The 19,169-nt window shown below is 31.2% G+C and overlaps 2 protein-coding genes across 2 annotated transcripts; both read right to left on the reverse strand.

The window, feature by feature from the left end:
- Nucleotides 1–140: 140 nt before the first annotated feature.
- On the reverse strand, nt 141–3,852 carry LOC129887946 (phytosulfokine receptor 1). Its single transcript, XM_055963205.1, has one exon. It carries the CDS (start codon nt 3,411–3,413, stop codon nt 372–374), a length of 3,042 nt encoding a protein of 1,013 aa, XP_055819180.1. The 5' UTR covers nt 3,414–3,852; the 3' UTR covers nt 141–371.
- A 12,923-nt stretch (nt 3,853–16,775) lies between these two features.
- LOC129887947 (protein SLOW GREEN 1, chloroplastic) lies at nt 16,776–18,146 on the reverse strand. The gene has a single exon (XM_055963206.1). The coding sequence runs from the start codon at nt 18,012–18,014 to the stop codon at nt 17,052–17,054; it is 963 nt and encodes a 320-aa protein (XP_055819181.1). The 5' UTR covers nt 18,015–18,146; the 3' UTR covers nt 16,776–17,051.
- Between the last annotated feature and the right edge of the window lie 1,023 nt (nt 18,147–19,169).

Below are 19,169 nucleotides of genomic sequence, written 5' to 3' on the forward strand. Positions count from 1 at the left end.
AGGCCTGAAGAGGGTAGAGTATACGCAAACCTTGCCCCATCTTTGAAAGGATAGAGACGTTGACCTTCGACTGAACAAACAGTGAAAATATAGGTAACATACAAAAATTAAAGAGAAGAAACCACCATAGAATTGAAAAGTGCATAAAGGAATAAACTGATGTTGTCCATCTATTATTAAGGTAAGATAAAAGTCACATCCAAAATTCACAATGTTATTTGTACATGTTTGAGAAGAAACATAGTATATATAATTCTTCAATTCAAGAAAGATACAAATAGGGGATAAGGTACAAACATTTACACCAGAATACACTGCAATATGTGCAGGACATCCGCTGAAAATATAAGTTATCGACGACAAATTTTCCTCTAAAACACATGAACATCAGGTGGTGTGTTTATGTTGTCGAGCCAAGTAACTAACTGCTGCGAAGAAGGCCTTATTTTAGGAGATTCGTGCAAACAAAGGCAAGCGATTTCAAGGACCAATAGCATTTCTTTAGCGTGCTGCTTGTCATATATCAGAGGATCAAAGACTTCGGTTTCCCTCTTCTGTTTCTTCATTTGGATCACCCAAGAGATTAAATCTCGGCTTGCTCTAGGCTTGCATGGATCCATCGGTCTTTTGCATGTTAGAAGCTCCAAAAGGACAACACCAAAGCTATACACGTCCCCTTTATAGGTAGCTACGGAAGCTTGACCATATTCAGGAGGTATATAGCCTAATGTTCCAACAACATCAGTGGTCACATGAGTGTCGTAGGGGAGAATAAGCCTTGCTAGACCGAAATCAGCCAAGTGAGCTTCAAAATTTTCGTCAAGAAGAATGTTACTTGACTTTATATCTCGGTGCAAGATATGAGGCTCGCACGCTAGGTGCAAGTAGGCGAGTCCTCTTGCTGCCCCTTGAGCAATTTGAAGCCTCAGATCCCAGTCCAATAAAGCAGGTCCATCAACTTTCTCGTGCAGCCAATAATCCAAGCTTCCATTCTCCATGTAGGAATAAATTAAAAGCCGGTCAGTTCTGTACTTGCAATATCCTAGAAGATGAACAAGATTTGGATGCTGAGCTCTTGAAAGTGATTCAACTTCAGCTTGGAATTCTCGTTCCATCTGCCCGTAATCACCTGAAAGCCGCTTGATGGCAACTTTCCTACCATCACGAAGGATGGCCTTGTAGACCAAGCCGAAGCCCCCACATCCAACAATATTTGATTGATCAAAGTTGTCAGTACACTTCAAAAGGTCATCAAGACACATCTCTTTATTGTTCTCTTTGTTATGGAAAAATATCACCAGACTTGAGCCTAAGTCTTCCAGTTCCCTGTTAGAAGCATCCAGCTCCTTTTCGTGATCAACTACTTTTCGACTGCTTGCCCGTACAACAATCAAGTACATAAGAGCAAGAAGAAAAGCCGTTCCAAGACCAATGCCAATACCCATGCCAATGACAGTTCCTTTGCGCCTCTTTCCTTTGGCAACCGAATCACGAGGAACTTGGCTGGAATTTCGACAGGGAGTACCATGTTCACCGCAGAGTCCTAGGTTGCCCTCGAAGCTTGAGGTTGGAAATGTTTGGAACTGGCCTCCAGTAGGAATTTCCCCTGAGAGCTTATTATAAGCCACACTGAACTTTGACAGAAAGCTGCATTGGACTAAAGAGGAAGGTATGTTGCCAATCAGATTGTTGTGGGATAGATCCAAATTCTCTACGCTCGCCATACCAGACAGGCTACCTGGTATTGTCCCAGATAAGTTGTTGCTTTTTAGATCCAAAACATGTAACCTTTTCAGATTCCCAAATTCCGGCAAAATTGCTCCAGTGAGAAAGTTGTTACCTAGTTCCAGTGTTGGAGGGAAGCTAAAAATCTGATTATACTGCAATCCTCTGACGCTTACATTTCTTTTCAAGAAAAAGGGAAAATCTGGCGATGGCTCATTCATCGAGATAGGGCCAGAGATTAGGCTCTTCAATCCAGTAATTTCTTTTGGAATCTCCCCCGTAAACGAATTGTTGGACAAATCCAGATAGAATAGAAACTGGAAATCTCCAATCCAAGGTGGAAGTGTTCCCGTCAAACGGTTCCATGACAGGTCCAACAGTTGCAGTTTTAAGCTATTTCTCAACCACTGAGGAACAACTCCAGTGAGCCTGCAATTAGCAATAATGAGAGCTTTCAGCTTGCTAAACTGCAGGCTAGGATCGGTAGGCAACTCTTCATCCCGAAAATTCAGAGTAAGAACCAACGTAGACAAGTTCTTGCAATACTGTAAAATTCTGAGAGCAGCATCAATGTTATGCATACTGTTATTCGAGACTGAAAGGAATGAAAGGCTATGAAAATTCTTGAAACTTTCCGGAAGTTGTCCAGTGAAATAGTTTCTAGCCAAATTGATAGTTTGCAACCTTGGACAGTTGGGAAGATAATCAGGAACTAACCCATGGAACCCGTTTGTAGCCAGATCAAGCGAAACAAGACTAACCATTGTTGAACAATTAAGCTCTATGATACCCCCTAAAGAATTATTTCTCAAACTAAGAGAACTAACAGTCCCAGAATTTGCCAATGAAGTTGGTATATTACCAAAGAACCTATTTGAATGAGCTGACAAATATGTTAAATTCCCTAATCTATGAAACACATCTGGAATGTTTCCTGAAAATCCATTTGAACATATATCCAAATGAACCAAGTTAGAAAGATCACCAATCTTGCTGCTAAGCTGCCCCGAGAATCGATTCTCTTGTAGAGACAATACAGCCAACCTTGGTAGCGTGAACAGTTCATCAGGCAAACTACCAGAAAGAAGGTTAGAGCCAAGGCAAAAAAGCTCCAATGAACCACAATTCCCAATTCCTACTGGAAGACTACCATTAAAATAATTGACCCCCATCTTAATAACAGAAACTCTAGTTGAATTTTCACAAATACCCAAAGGAACTGGTCCCTCAAAGGAATTATCAGATATATTGAAAACTTGGAGTGAAGGCAAGTTTATGTTATTAGGAAACAAGCCAAAGAAATCATTGTTGCTCAAGTCTAATACTTCTAATTTAGACAAATGCAACAGTGTAAAAGGAACAGGTCCTTTGAGGAAATTGTGAGATAGATTAAGGGTTCTTAGCTGATCCAAATTGCTTAAAGATTCAGAAAGTTTCCCATTTAACCTTCTTTTCCCAAGCTCCAATTTCACCACCCTCCCAGAATTACAAGTAACACCCACCAAATTACAACAATTTGTTGAATTCCCAAAATCCCAGAAATCAAGAACTGTCTCCAAACTCTTCACAAAACCCTCCAGAGCTTTCAAATCTTTTGGATTACATGTCAAGTTCTGGGGATTTTGAGATTGAGCTTGTAAGCAAATCCCAAGAATCAAAAAGATCACATCAAATCGCAACATACCCATCTTCTTAAAACTCAAAAAGAACACAAAAAGAAGACAAAAAAAAAGGGACTTTTCACATATTGATGAGAAACCACACAATTTTTACATCAAGATTGTTCATTTCTCTCAGTATCAAGCTTCAAGAGCAAAGAAAACACCACAAAAGTACCAATGAACAAGAAACAAGAAAAGGGTACTTAACAAAAGTGATGAATGAAAGGAAAAACAAGAAAAAAAATCAAACCTTTGAACCACAAGGAAGAGAAAAAATGGAAGCTTGAGGTATAGAAACAAAAAGGGTATTTTCTTGTTTTGTTTGTTTTTGCTTTATTTTGAGTTCAAAACTCAACTCTCTTCTTTGCTGGTCCAAATAGGGCTGCTGTTCTTTGCTATTCCATTATATCCCAGTTGGGGGACTTTACACATTCACACACGGAGAGAGGAGAGAGAGCTATGCAATTATTTTTAACAACAGGAGTTTCCTATATTTATTAGTAGTACTTCCTCCTCTCCATTTTAATTATTGTGATAATTATTATTTCTTAAAACTTAAAAAAAATAAAATTAATTAATTGACTAATTGAACTTTTATTTTATTGGTCAAAGCTTAATTCTCCGCCTTGTAATTCTCTTAACAATTTTTTCTTTAATCATATCCCCAATTTCCAAAAGTAAATAAATGCATAATACATAAATATGACTTTTAACTTGATTTCAGTTGTCAACTATGATCTCTGATTTTACTAGTGCACAAATAGACACTAAACTTGTATCATATCCCCAATTTCCGAAAGTAAATAAATGCATAATACATAAATATGACTTTTAACTTGACTTCAGTTGTCAACTATGATCTTTGATTTTACTAGTGTACAAATAGACACTAAACTTGTATAAAGTTGAATAAGTAGACATACGTGTCTTACGTGATATAATACACATAAGACTCCACATAGGACACAAAATTGTCATATAGGACGATTGTATTTATTTGTTCAAATTTTGAATAGTAAAAGTGTCTATTTGTGCATTAGTAAAGTTAGAAGTCATAGTTGTAGTTGAATCCAAGTTAAGAGTCATACTTATGTATTATGTCAAAAAAAATAATTAAAAATTCAAGATATATCAAATATATTCTTTGTCCACTTTTACAATTTTACTAATCTATTATACTGAAAATAGATATTTAATTTTACTTATTTAGCTTGAAAAATCAAGATAATTTACCGTTTCTATTTTATTCTTATTATTGAAGACTATTTATTTTTTAATATTTAGATAACATATAATAAATAAAAATGATATGTAAAATTATTTTTTATTATATTTTACAAATCTAAAGTCAAACGTGAATAAGAAAAAATGGATAAAAAAAAAAGTATTTGCTTTCACCTTTATACTTATTCGATAAATAAGGAAAGAAATTAATATGATAAAAATGGAATAGTATTAAACTGAAATTAATAGGTTAAAAAAGGTTAATTTGATTAATTTTTTTTCTTCAAAAGATGTGGAAAAAAAATGACAAGTAAATACTAGGGCTATATATGAGTCATTGGTAGTGAGAATAGGGGTGGAGTTCCAATAATTAATAAATTAATTAAGTTTGTGGCTTTTTTCTGCCACTGAAAATTAAAAAAGAAGAAAAGAATTAAGTGGTAAATTAATGGACCAATTTGTATATTGAAGGGAAAATGTTTAATAGGGGTCAAGTTAAATAGTCAAATTTGCCTATTGTATATCATTTATTATATCATAAGACTTTAGGTTTAACTTTATTTATATCGTTAGAAAAAAATCTTATTTTTTCCTTAATTCTTGATGAAATTCTAATGTGAAAGTAACTTTAAATCAGAATAAACAACTATAAAATAAATATTAATTTTTTTTTTCAAAAAGTTGAAAGTTGGAGTTCACTAACTTCACTCATTTCGTATTGAAACTCTACTAATGACACCTATAAATACCATATAATTTGTTAACAATAAAAGTACAATATACCAATAAAACAAATATTTTAAACATCTTTTGATTGCCACTTAATAATTAAACAAAAATACCAATATAAATCATGAAAATGCTAGTTGAGCACTAAGGTATACTTTATTTTTTTTTATCTCTACCAAAAATATTAATAATATTTTTATCAAAAACTTTTTTCCATAAAAAAGCCAGCACTTTTTCTTGTTTACTAAGTCAGCCCTACATTTTCTTTTTTCTTTTTGGCGTATTGCTATAATGAAAACGAAATCTAAGGAGAGAATAGTATAATAGTATTATTCTATTCGATGCGAATTTAAATTAATCAAAATTCAATATAGATATCGAACGTCAGATAGAAAACTAAAATAAATGAGACTAGACAATATATATAGCGGAGTGAATTGGATCCTTTCATCTTTAATTATAAATTTGGAGTTCGAGTATTAAATTAAAAACCTTTTTCTTTTTAAATAAACTTACATAGCGTGAATAAATTATTCAAGATCCCAATACAAATATTGAAAAAAAAAAGAAAAGAGAAATGAGTAAGAAGTCAAAAGGTTGGGTAGGAAATACGTATACTTTCGAGTTGGTGCGGTGGTTGTTTTGCATCCCATTTTCAACACTTATTTGTACTTTTTATTCGTAATTATCTGATATTTGAAATTTATTAATTCGAGTAATTCAAATTTGCATTCCACATGACTTATTAAAGCAAGTACTCTTTTCTTTCTTTTCATAATTTGGGGTAAAAAAAATAAAAATAATTTTTTTGTGTTTTTTTAAAATTCGTAAAAAATTATGACCAAATATGTTTTCTAGAGTTAAACTTCGAAAAGAATTAAAAGAAAATTCATGACTAAATATCCCCTTAGTTTGGTTTTCAAAAAACAAATCGTACGTGTTTGGTTTACATTTTGAAAAACATTGTGATTAAATTAGGTTGCTTTCCTAGATTTTAATTTATACATACATTATATATTTTTGTTCGAATCATATGATTGTCAATAAAACACCTAAAACTTTCTAGATGTTTTATTAAAAAATTAATAAAGGTTCACTAAACAATAACAATAACATATATAGTGAAATTTCACAAATAAAATAGAAGAAAAAAAGAACAAAAAATGAAAGTGATATTTTCTATAAAGAATTCTATTATTGTCAAAATTGTAGGTTGAAAATAAGACTTTTGGTTGATTTCTAGTTCCAAAAGACCAACTACCATTGATTCTTAGAGTTAATTAAGTATATAAGGTATAATATATATTAATTAAAAAAGGTTATAAGTATCTATCTCAATGAAAGGTAATACCTTGAGTATATTTATCATTTCATATGTTGTACTCCCACTGATTTATATTAGTTATCATGTTTCGCTTCTCGTGAGTCAAACTAAGTGAACTTTAGTTAACTAATATATTAACATATGTTTTTTTTAGCAAATTAACATTAGAAAAATTACAACTTATTTGTACTTATCGTCTAATTTTTGAAAATCAAAATTTTAAATATAAAATATTGAGCTGATCTAGTCTAATTTAGCTTTAAAAATAAATCGAATTAACTTTATCAAAACTAATTTCAGATCGAGGGAGTAGTAGTCCGATTTTATAAAATACATTTAAAAAAAATGTATATATGGATTACAAATAAAACAATAATAATACGTTCACAGCTAGGAAAGACAATTTTAGGAACAAAAAGTAAACGGAAACACATTATTAATTAATAAATAATCATTCATAATATCAAAAGTAGAAGCTAGAATAACTAGACATCAAATGTCAAAAGAGAATTTTTTTTTAAAACAAAATAAAGTATAACTAATTGTTTGAAATTCTTGAACATACAAATATATTAAATTCAATAATAATCTTTTTCAATAACCAAACTTTTACCAAAATTTAAATCAAAGTCAAAATTCTTCATATCTACTTTTCTCCAATAATAATTCTTGCATGGCTTATATATAAATTATGTCCTTGTGCGTCGTAAATAGTTGACTTCCCATGGATTCACATGGAACAATTTCACAATTATATTTTTGAAGTTTTCATTAAAATATTACAAAATTTTCAATTGATATATCATAAAGAAATACAACTTTTTAACTTACATTTTCTTTTTTAGTTAATCTCCAAAAGAGACCCATTTTCTTTTTTAATAATATATAATAATAATATCAACATTTTATTCATGTCGGGTCTATTTAATTGACAAAAAAACTTTTATTGACGTGAGACCAAACTATTAGTGAAAAAACATCGGTAAAACACCTTTAAAACATAGACCTTAAAATTTCAAAAATTTCATCGCCATGAAGCAGGTATTTTGTTCGGCTTACGGCTTCATTCCCAAAGTAAGGCTCGTGGCTGTATATTTTTTCTCAAATTGATTCCTAACAGGAACAGGATTGACAAATGTCATTGTGCGTAACACATTAAATTGGAAGTGGAATGAAGATAATGCGCTTTACTCTTTCATTTGTAGCTGGATTAGTTCTTTGATTGGGCTAACTTGAATCAGTTTAGTTATTCACTAAGCCTCGTAAAGAAAGTCAGTCCTTTCATTTCTTTCTGAGAATAGATCCCTAATAGCTTATAGATGAGGAATTTTTCCACTACGACCCTTAGGCGAGCTAATCAGTCTTGCTTTGCCAAACAATTCCTCCTCACTCTTCTATTTATTTACTTTTGGGTAACTACTGGTACCTGATCCCGTCGGCTCGACATTTTTGCAAGCACCGACCTTGCATATCGACAAGAGGTCTGAATTTTAAAAATTCCCCGGCATTAAAAAAGTACATCGACGAAGATGTGTCTGCTACTTTGCTTCTAGTCTTATTAGGAATAGAACCTCTTTTGATTAACTGATTTTAAGTACTTTTACGGAAGAAAAAAATTAATCACTTTTGAAGTGTTTGGGTAAATTAAAAAATACTTATAAACATTTAGTTTTAAATTAAAATGATAAAAATAAGTCAAAAGTCATAAATCAATCCAAACAGACTCTTTCAAATTAAAATTTTAAAAATACCATCGACACAAGCAAATACATCAATAAAGAAAGTATATGCTTCTAACCTCTTATTAGTATTGATAATATGCTAAGATGTTTGTGCAATTAGACATTATGAGCAAAACTAGACCTTTTAATTGTGTTTTGGCCCACTCTTTAAAGTTATTCTTCTTTTTCGTTTTCTACCTTTTTAATGGGTCAATATAAAGCAAGGCTATCGTTTAGATTTTGTTTTTATTTTTAAAAAAATTGTGCAATTATAACCTCTACGAATAACAAAATATTAGACTATTATCTAACATCACTACATTATGGTCTAGCTTTTTTCTAACATAAATTTGTTGTTAAGTTTAAAAGAGATATTTAGAGCATAATCTAAAGGACATTTATTAAACAATCGACGACTAAAATAGGGACAATTAGTGAAATCTTTTGCATTTTCTCTAATTAAAAAATAAATAAAATTTGACTCTCAAAATTATGAACAAAATTTTCTTGCTTACATGCATGAACCACTTGATTCAATAGTAAACTTTGTTACAAAGTTTTGACTTTGAAAATTATGACAAAAATTTTCTTTGTGTCCCTCATGATATTTGTGCGTGTAGAATGAGATGAATTGGGACACATAATTATAATATACTCTTATTAAGATAACTAGATTATAACCATCATAGATTTAAAGCAATTAGTAATTTAAATAAATTAAAGATAATTTAAGCTTTGAAACTAAATTGAGAATGGTTATAATTTTAACAAATGTTAGTGAAAACTTTCTTGATTGATCAACTTTTGGTCAATTTGTTTAGTGCTTTGTAAACTTTGTGGGGGGGGGGGGGGGTAGGGGTAAGCTAAAGGTAAGTAATTATTCATACTTGATATTTACGTCATATCAATTAATTTAATTTTAATTGTTAAAATTTTTTAAGTGAGAATTCATATTATTTTCATCATGGTTAAGTAATAAAACGTGTATGATTTTTTTGTTTTTGTATTTATTGATAAATATGAACATCATATGCAAATATTTTTTACGGTAAAATAAGGATCATTAGTCAAGTCATAATTTATACTAAAAAATTAAAATATAAAGCGAATAAATACGTGAAGAAACCAAGGAAATTCAGTTTATACATAAAAAAATAGTATAATTTTTCAAGGAAGGACCGTGAGGTTTCTCCACCACTACTAAGGGGGTTGAGTTAACGTAACTTGTTTTTATTCTATTTATGGAAATGAAACATTTTTTTTTTCTTCTTTCACTAGAAGGAGAAATTTATAGTGATGGAAATGAGCATCAAAGATACACAAAGTGCAAGATATATATAATAAATAGTAACACAAGCATGCACAATGAACATGATTGCCATTGGCTTAATTCTTTGTGTCTCCCCACTTGTTCCACTATACAACTTTTTATGTAATCTAACAAGGTTAAGTGGACAAGAATTACCCACCAATTTATATAATATATATATATATATCCCATTTGCTTCTTTTTTAGTTTAATTATGATCTTTGTGCTTCATTTGGAAGATCCACTTATGGTTATTTAGCAAATTGGGATATCTATAACAACAAAGTGATTGTATCCACTAAGGTTTTTGTGTGGTGGATTTTCAGTAGATTCAATGAAGCCATGATTTCTCTTATTGCTTTATTTTCAGAAAGTCTTTTTCCATTATTATGAATGAAGGGCAATTCAATTGAAGTGATAGAGTTAATACGGATAATAATAACAATAACATATTCAGTGAAATATATTCGATAAGCATATTAGTTTTACCGATAGTCTAGCTGGATTTTTAAGGAGGAAACATTTCTAATCAAGATTTTCTTTCATATTTTAGAGCTCGAACTCGAAATATTTGAGTAAAAGTGGAAGGATATATATTATCTATCTCACCACAATTCTTGGTGATCTTTTCTTTCGAGTGACTAATTAAAACGTCCCGGGTTTTACATATATTTAACTCTTTGTTATAACAAGCTATGTACATTCTCCGTCTCAATTTATGTGATAGTGTTTGATCGAGCATGGAGTTTAACAAAAAAAGAAATATTTTTGAAATTAACAGTTTAAAATGAGTCACAAGTATTTTATTGTGGCCATAAATCATATTATCAAGAGTAAGATTAAAAAAAATTAAAATTAAACTATTTAAAAATATACCAGTACAATTTTGATGTTGTAGTTCATCTCCTAACATTACCCACATTTCCATTATTTTTAGGGTAAAAAAAAATATAACACATAAATTGAGAGAAATGAAGTATTATATTTTCTAATTTTGGAAAATATATTATTCCATCCGTATAGTTTATATGATGTTTTTTCATGTGGAATATTCTAAAATGTTTGATAACATTCTAATAATATCTATTCTTTACAACTTTTAATTTTTTTCTTAAAGAAATTAAAATTCTATTAGTAATTAATCAAATTTTATAAGTGATGTGAAGATTTTGTTATCAATTAAACTTCACTATAACTAGTATAATACATAAGTTAAAATCAACATATATCCCAAACTTTGCTTTCAATCAAAATAATGTCATATAAAATGAAATATAACAGGATGACATTGTTTACTGTTTGAATTGTAAATTAACTGTCTAATCATGTAGAAAATAATATTTCACTTAGGTTGACATCAAATCATGACTAATTAAGTTGGAAGTTCATTGAAAATGAAGCAAAAATGATGAGATAATTGATTTTGTAGTCAATTAAGAGTAGTGTCATCACTTTCGATTTAGTTAGCTTTTACTCTTGTTTTTTTTTATGAAAAAAATTTAGCTGGGAGCGCTATCACTGAATGAGATCTGCAGTACATAATTTAAATTTAGTCAAGGCTTCATAGGCTCCGGTGGAAAATCCAAAAAAAAAAAAAAAGCTTTTACTTTTTTCAGAAAAATTAGTTGATTTTTAGGTTGTGTTTGGTAGGAAGGAAAATGTTTTCTTGAAAAGAAAAAAAACCAAAAAAATAAGTGAATTTCTTATTTATTGTTTTGTGTTTGGTATATATAAGGAAAAAATATATATTATTCTACGAATATTTGTATATAAAATAGACAAATACTAAGAAATATCGCAGATAGAAATGTGGGGTGGTGGGGTTTAGGCTACACGGGTGGGGTGAAACTAAAGTGTATTGGAGGGTGAGGAAGACACAATTAATGTGAAATTAAGAATGTTACTTGTGGAATATGTTTCCCTACTTTCACTAAATAAGTAATTTACCTTAACTTTAAGTCATTACATTAAATGAGCGTTTGGACATGCGATTGAGATCATGATTTGAAATTGTGTCGAAATTCTCCAAAAAACAAGATTTGAAATTTCAAATCGTGATTTTAAAAAAATATTTTTTTAAAATGTAAAACTTGATCCCATAAGTTTATATTTTTGTTAAAAAAAGAAGACCATTTTAAGTTTTGCAGAAAAAGACTCATGTTTGGTGTGAAGAGATTTTTCGTACCATATGAAATGACTACATTAAAGAATAACTAGTTATTACTATTGTTGACTAGTAAATCTTTGTAAAATTATGTATATTTATAAGTTTGTAATCACACATTTATTTTTATAAAAGAAATATGAAAGTATGTGATTTATCTATATTGTGCCTTAGAATAGTTTAATATTTTATTTATGAATTATGATTTGTTCATTTGGTAAGATTATTAAGAATTGGCTAAATTTTGATAAGTTTACAAATTATGGAGTTTCACTTGGCTGTATTCTGACATTATTTTATATAATTTAAAAAACCCTTGTTTATTCAACTTAATGTATGATTATCCAACAAACTTTGATAAGCTTACACTTGTCCTAATTTGGTACTTTAGAGAAATGCAAATAATACATACAACAACAACAACCCAGTGAAATCCCACATCGTGGGGTCTGGGGAGGGTAGAGTGTACGCAGACCTGACTCCTACCAATGTAGGACGGCTGTTTCCGAAAGACCCTCGGAATGCAAATAATACATATGTTGAGGATATAATTTTAAAAAAAAATATCACTTGAAATAATATAATTATGTATGTCTTGCATCGACTTACAAATTTATTGATTTGTAGGTGTGCAATTATCGTGACGGCATACAGTAAAAAGTTATTTAAAATTATATCAAAATAAATTTTACAAGGCGATAAGGCTGACTCCAACTTATTTAAGATTGAAGCATAGTTATTAAATTTTGAAACTTTTACTGACCTTGACTAATATAAACTCTCATCATTTTTTATGGCTAATTGGGGGGTGGGGGGGGGGGGGGGCAGACTTTCTATTAAAATTTTCTTTGTTTTAAGAATTTGAATTCAAAATTAACAATGGAGAGATCTAATTTATATTGCATCATTATTTTAGTGAGTTATTGATGATGCCCACCACTCTATCCACTAGGACCATGTTTAGGATTAAAAGTCATAATCCACAATTAAAAAGATGAAGATTACATTATTTCTCCTTAAACTTTAGTTTGTAGCTAATTAATAGTGGGTGATCAATATAATTGCCCTTCATATGGATGGATCATAGAAAAAGATTAGTAAGTGTTTTATGTTGTAAGAGATAAATTAAACCTCAAAAGGTGCACTACTAAGATTATTATACTCTATGTAGTTTATATTATAAGGTAATTTGACTTAGATTACATTTATTTATTAATACAAACTTTAAGATCTCACATGGATTATGCACCAACTTTTGATAATCATATTTTATTAAGTGAATATATAGATAAAATATTATGAGGAAGAAGATCTTCATAAATCTATATCATGGACAGCCTATACAAAACTATATTTACTTACAATGGCTTGCATATGCAAATTAGCTTCATTATTACATGGAAATTTCATTAAGGATTTTTAAATTATCATAAACTTTTAAAGTAGATATTACTCCGTCTAGCATTTAATTTGAAGAACAACTTTGAAACAACGGTAAAATTACGTTTTATAAATTACATATTCAAGTCGTGAAATTAGCTAGTGATATTTATGTTAGAATAGATTGTCTGAATATACAAAGTGTCTTGACTTCTTTTGTCATTACCTTGAAACACAACTTTGAACGAAACATATTTTTGAAATTAAAAAAAATGTTTGAGGAAGTTAGCTTACTTTAATTTTCTAAATAACTTAAAACCAATTACTAGTAGAATAAGATAATTTAATATTATTAATAAATAATCAAGATTCTAACATCTACTCTAACAAGTGAAAATAATAGAGAGTCACAATTTTATAAATATATTAATATATATGTCAAGCGTAAAATAGATATAGCATATAATAAAGGAGAGAGAATTGCTATTATTTAAAGTTGAGGGGAAGTTGAATTTTTTAAAGCATATTTAAAGGGTTAAAATGATTTTCACCCAATAAAGATGCTTATGTCCTGATTAAATGATTTAGATCTGGTTTAACTATTTTTAATCTAATTTGGAGTCCACCAATGTCTCTAATTCTTTGTTACTACCTTTTCCAATTTCTAAAATTACTTTCACTAGAACATGAACATCTCATAAGCAATGTGGCATTTAAACAAATATAAAACAACCTTGTAAGGGTTGTACTGTGATGGATAACAACAACTACAACCCAGTGAAATTCCACAACGTGGGGTCTGGGGAAGGCAAAGTGTATGCAGACTTGACACCTATCAAGGTAGGACGCTGTTTCCAAAAGACCCTCGGCTCAGTAAAATCATAATGTACCGTGATGGATAGGATTTCTTTATTATGTAAAATATCGGTCCATATGTTTTACTTATCATCTTGTTAGTCTAATTTATAAAATTACCTAAAATGGCCATTCGGCCATATTTTTTTTCCAAAAAAATGGTCACGCGCCTTTTCTTCTTCTTCTTCTACGTCTTCTTCATCCTTCTTCTTCTCTAGCATCTTCTTCGTCCTCCTTTTTGTTGTTCTTCTTCTTTTTCTTCTTTTACATCTTCTCCTTCTCCGTTGCTTCCCCTTTATCTTTAAAATTTGACGTACCGCAAATGTAAATCGTTTTGAGTGAATTATATGTCAAAAGACAGGAAAGATCGAGATGATTTCATATTTAAAATTTGGAATTATTGAGAGGTGATTTTGAGTTGGTCGGAATTGAATAGTCAGTGTATACTTCATGTATAATTAAGCTATATTCAGTTTTTTGAGTGTCTCATAATGTATAATCAGGGTATAGTTCATGCATATGTAAGTTATATATATTGCATAGTCAGCATATACATGATTATATTTGTTGTAAACTAATTGTTTTATTATGTATATTTGAAACTATCCCTTTCCTTTATTCATATAGTACCAACTTCGAAAAATAAAATGTATGAGTAGCAGAGTTGAGGATTCGAAAAACTTACACTCAAAAGACACCTTCAAAAATTCTCTTCCAAATGATAATCGTTTGTCTTGTTTACATTTACAATGGGCAATCTCAATAATGAGGACCGCACGAATAACAACAACATATCCAGTATAATTCCACAAAGTACGGTTTGGAGAGAATAAAGTATACGCAGACCTTATCATTATCTCGTAGAGGTAGAGAAGTTTTTTTCGAAAGAGGACTGCACAACTAATGAAGGGTAAATTTGAAACTTTTTTATTGAAATATTTTAGCTCATGGAAATACACTTATTTCACACTGATTTGCCAACATCAACAGTAAAAATGAACTCAAAATATAATGAAGAGTAAAATTAAGCAATTTTAAGTAGTACATGACTAATTTGGTGCTTTCCTCAAATTAGTCAGCAGAACATTGTTACAGACACTATGATCAATGGTTAGTTGAGTAACCAAATATAGTGCTGTCTGTTTTGAAAATCAATAGAACTTTGTGGTTCGAGCTTTTGTCGAACCCAGATATAACAGGAGCTTAATGCACCGAACTGCCTTTTATTGTTTTGAAGATCAACTCCTTATTAAGATTCACAAAGAGGACTTGGCAAGACAACTCTGTATACTTCTGAGCAATTGGTGCTATATGAGTACTAACATTCTTGAATTAGTCTCCGTCTCGGTTTTCAACCAAAATGGTAGTCTCCGTCTCGGTTTTCAACCAAAATGGTTGATACTTTCAATTTCATGATTGTATCCCAGGCTGAACACAACACCCTTCTTTCACATCTTTGGCCTAGTTGGTGTAAATAACTCCCTATTCAGTGCTATGCATGATTTCTTGAATTTGGTCCAAAATGCTTATTATCTTCTCATCTTTCTTCGTAAGCAGAAGATTTTCAAGGTTACTCTTTGTCTGAATCTTAACTCCATTTCCATCTTTGTCCAAAATGATCACAAAGTATAAAATTGTTCTATTTCGACAATCCAAGAGAAAATTTGGCCCTTTTCCCTTTTTCTTTCTCTTTTCCTAAACATTTTGTCCTTGTATGCCTAAATATACAACATAGCCGTAGCTAGATCATTTGTGTCTTATCAAAATCATGTTATTAAACCATGTAGGTCACAACTCACAAGACTTGACAGATCCATCTCTATAAAGTGATTCTTACCTATCAGAATATAAAAAGTGCGTCCACATTAGTGTAAACTTAAATGTTGCCTTTCAATTTGATTGTTTGGTTTTGATTTAACACAGTTTAAGAAAAGTAAAGTAAGACTTTTGAATCTCATGGTCTTAATTAAATTAAGATGTGCCAAAAAGGAAAAGACATTATTTTTTTAAATGGTCTAAAAATGAAAGCTTTGCCTGCATCTGATTCTGATTTAACTAAACACTACAAATTAACCAAGTAGGTGCAAAGAGTTGATCAGAAGCGCAGCTTTGCACATTTCTCCATAACCAAAACAAATTGATGAACTAGAACTTCATAGCTAGAGAATAGGTGGGGGTGAAAGAAGCTGAGAAGCACTTAAATAGTTAAACTTACAACAATCTGCAGAACAACTAACAGACAGACAGATAGTTTGGAATTTCAACATCTCTGCAACTCAACTTGTTCTTTTTGCAAGAACAAGCACTAAACTGTAATACAAGCAACACACACTCAAGGAATAGTCATTTCTTTTTTTGACAAGTAATTTGGGAGTAATCATATCCAAAATGTTATCTAGACATTTAAAATTTGACTTCCTGATTCCGAGATGTATCCGCGAACACAAAATAGCTAAACAAGTTTAGAACAGTGATGAGCTTGAGTTGTAGGGCTAACCTTTTCTCTTCTTTTCACCACTGGCAACCACAAGTTCCACAAGTAGAACACACAAAGATAGTTTATAAAGTTATGTCATGCTACATGTTTAGAACAGTGATGAACTTGAGTTCTAGGGATAAAAAGAAACCTCAGCCCGAGATACATAAATAAAGTTCAGCTAGCTAATCACAAGAACAGGCCATGAAAGGGCAAGTAATCTAAAATTGATTTAACTGTAAGTCAAGAGACTAACCAGAAATCACCTGCTGATTCGAGATACATATAAGAATCCGTCTAGAATGTCACTAGACTCTAGCAGTTATTCTTTTATTTCATTGTCTAATCTATCTTCATCTTATACTAGACATAATTTAAGAACAAGTAATGTATACCAAAGTTAAAGCTTCCACCTTTATCGAAAATTTGATTTGCTGCTTAAAGCTATGAATGTAAACCACCATAAACTCCATTTCATCGAATTCAACTCTCTTTTTCATCAGTTCCAAAGAGCTTCATCCGGGACAAAGCTGTTCTCAGATAACCTTCCACCTCGAATTTCTTAGGGGAAAGCTCGCGATACTTAGCGAATTGCTCTCTAGCCTCTTTATTCCTGTCAAGCAAACTGTAAATCATTCCTCTACAGAAATATGGCCTGAAATCTTTAGAGTCCTCCTTCTCAAGCTCGTCGTAGCTCCTCAATGCTTCCTCAACATTCTTCTGCAAGAACTGCACCTGTGCCATTATAAACCGAATATCCCTACTTTCCTTCACTTTGCTCTCTTCCTCAGCTAACCTCAATGCCTCCTCTAACCTCTGAATCACCTTCACCCCCTCACCACACCTGTCCATCAACAATGCATTCTCAAACAACGCCTCGAATGAAAGAGGGGTTTTCGATAAAATCTCTTCGAAAACTTCCCTTGCATCTTCAAGCTTCCCCATTTCATTCAACAGCCTCGCCGTCAAGAATTTCCATTCGGTATTCCCCGGCTGAGCAGACGACAACTTCTTCAGTATTTTCAGGCTCTCCTCGTCCTCTCCTGATTCCAATTTTTCCTGTAAGAGGTTTTTTAGGGTTTCAATGGCTTCAGGACTGGATTCTAAAAACTGGGACAGTGGAGAATCTCCTTCTTCTACTTCTTGCTGTTGCTCTTCCATTACAGAAGACGGTGGGGTTTCAGCTCTTACCAATGGGGTTCCAACCGGAAATTTCCCTAAGGCTACGGCGGCGAAAACAACGGCGACACCAACGGATTTGAGAGTAGAGATTAATGGGTTTGACTTAGAATTTCCATTGACGGAGGCTTGGAGGACGAATCTTCTGCTACAAGTCTTAGGAGCAGTTTTGGGGATTGTGAAAATGGAGAGACGGGATGGTGAATTGGGGTTCGTGGTGGAGTGGTGGAAGAACGATGATGAACCGATAGTTAAAGTGGAGTTCATGGTGGTGGTCGCCGGTGAAAGGTCGTTTCCGGCAGGGATGGAGGAAAGCTAAGGTCTCCAAAAGGTTTTAGCAGTGTTTGGTAGGGTTTTAGATTTTTCAATAAATTACAAAAAGGGTTAGGTGAGATTTGTTGTACTATTCTCGTGAAGATAACTAACCCGATATGAGTCGGGTCAAGGTTGACAAGCTTTTGAAGAAAGTTCACGTGATATAAAATATGTATTTTGGCTTAATGATAGGCATAACTCAAGAAATAAATTCAAGGTATTGTTTGGGTATGTTTGATATTAGTAATTTAAAATCAGATTGATTTGAAATTAAATTTTTATTTTAATATGTAATTTAACTTTTTTTAAAATTGTATTATTTCTCGTATACATGAAAATTTGACAAGTTGTGAAAACTATCAACGTCAATTATTATACTATTTTATCAAATAAGCAAATCATAATTTATATACGTTGACTGAATACATACTCACGTCATCAATCGAAGGATGGGGGAGAATTGTGTGAATGATGAGATCAACCTAACCTAAAGTAAGGCTCTTCCCTCCTCTCTTGATGGCGAGTTTTGATTGACTCATACTAGGAAACAAGATGTCAAAGTATATCACTATTTTTTTTTTTATAAATAAATATTTGTGATTACAAATTTTTAAATACATTAATTTTATAAAGATTCATTACTCATGAGTAATAGTAATTAATTATTCTTTAATATAATTCTTTTATATGGCACGGATAATTTCTTCATGCCAAGCATGCATCCTTTTTTTTTTTTACAAATTTTGTAATGATGAGTCTTCTTTTTATAAAATATAAATTCGTGGATCAAATTTTATATTTAAGCAATTTGAAATCCTAAATCCTTTTTTTTCTTTGAGAAAATTAAAACTATAATTATAATTTCAAATTGCATGTTCATTGTATGAATATCATAAGCAGGTCTCATATTAAAGGAAAGGGAAAAGTGAAGGGTTGTATAATATCGAGCATAATAAATGCATATAGTAACAAATATATGAAATATGTTAGGTCAAAATGAATAATACGTATCGTGAATTTGAACCGTATCAAGAAAAGAGAAAATTAAAGTCTAATAGGAAAAGTAGCAAACAAGTGTAAGTGTTTTTTAGTTGGGCGAGTTGCACA

The sequence above is a fragment of the Solanum dulcamara genome, chromosome 4, assembly GCF_947179165.1.
Source record: "Solanum dulcamara chromosome 4, daSolDulc1.2, whole genome shotgun sequence".
Taxonomy (NCBI): domain Eukaryota; kingdom Viridiplantae; phylum Streptophyta; class Magnoliopsida; order Solanales; family Solanaceae; genus Solanum; species Solanum dulcamara.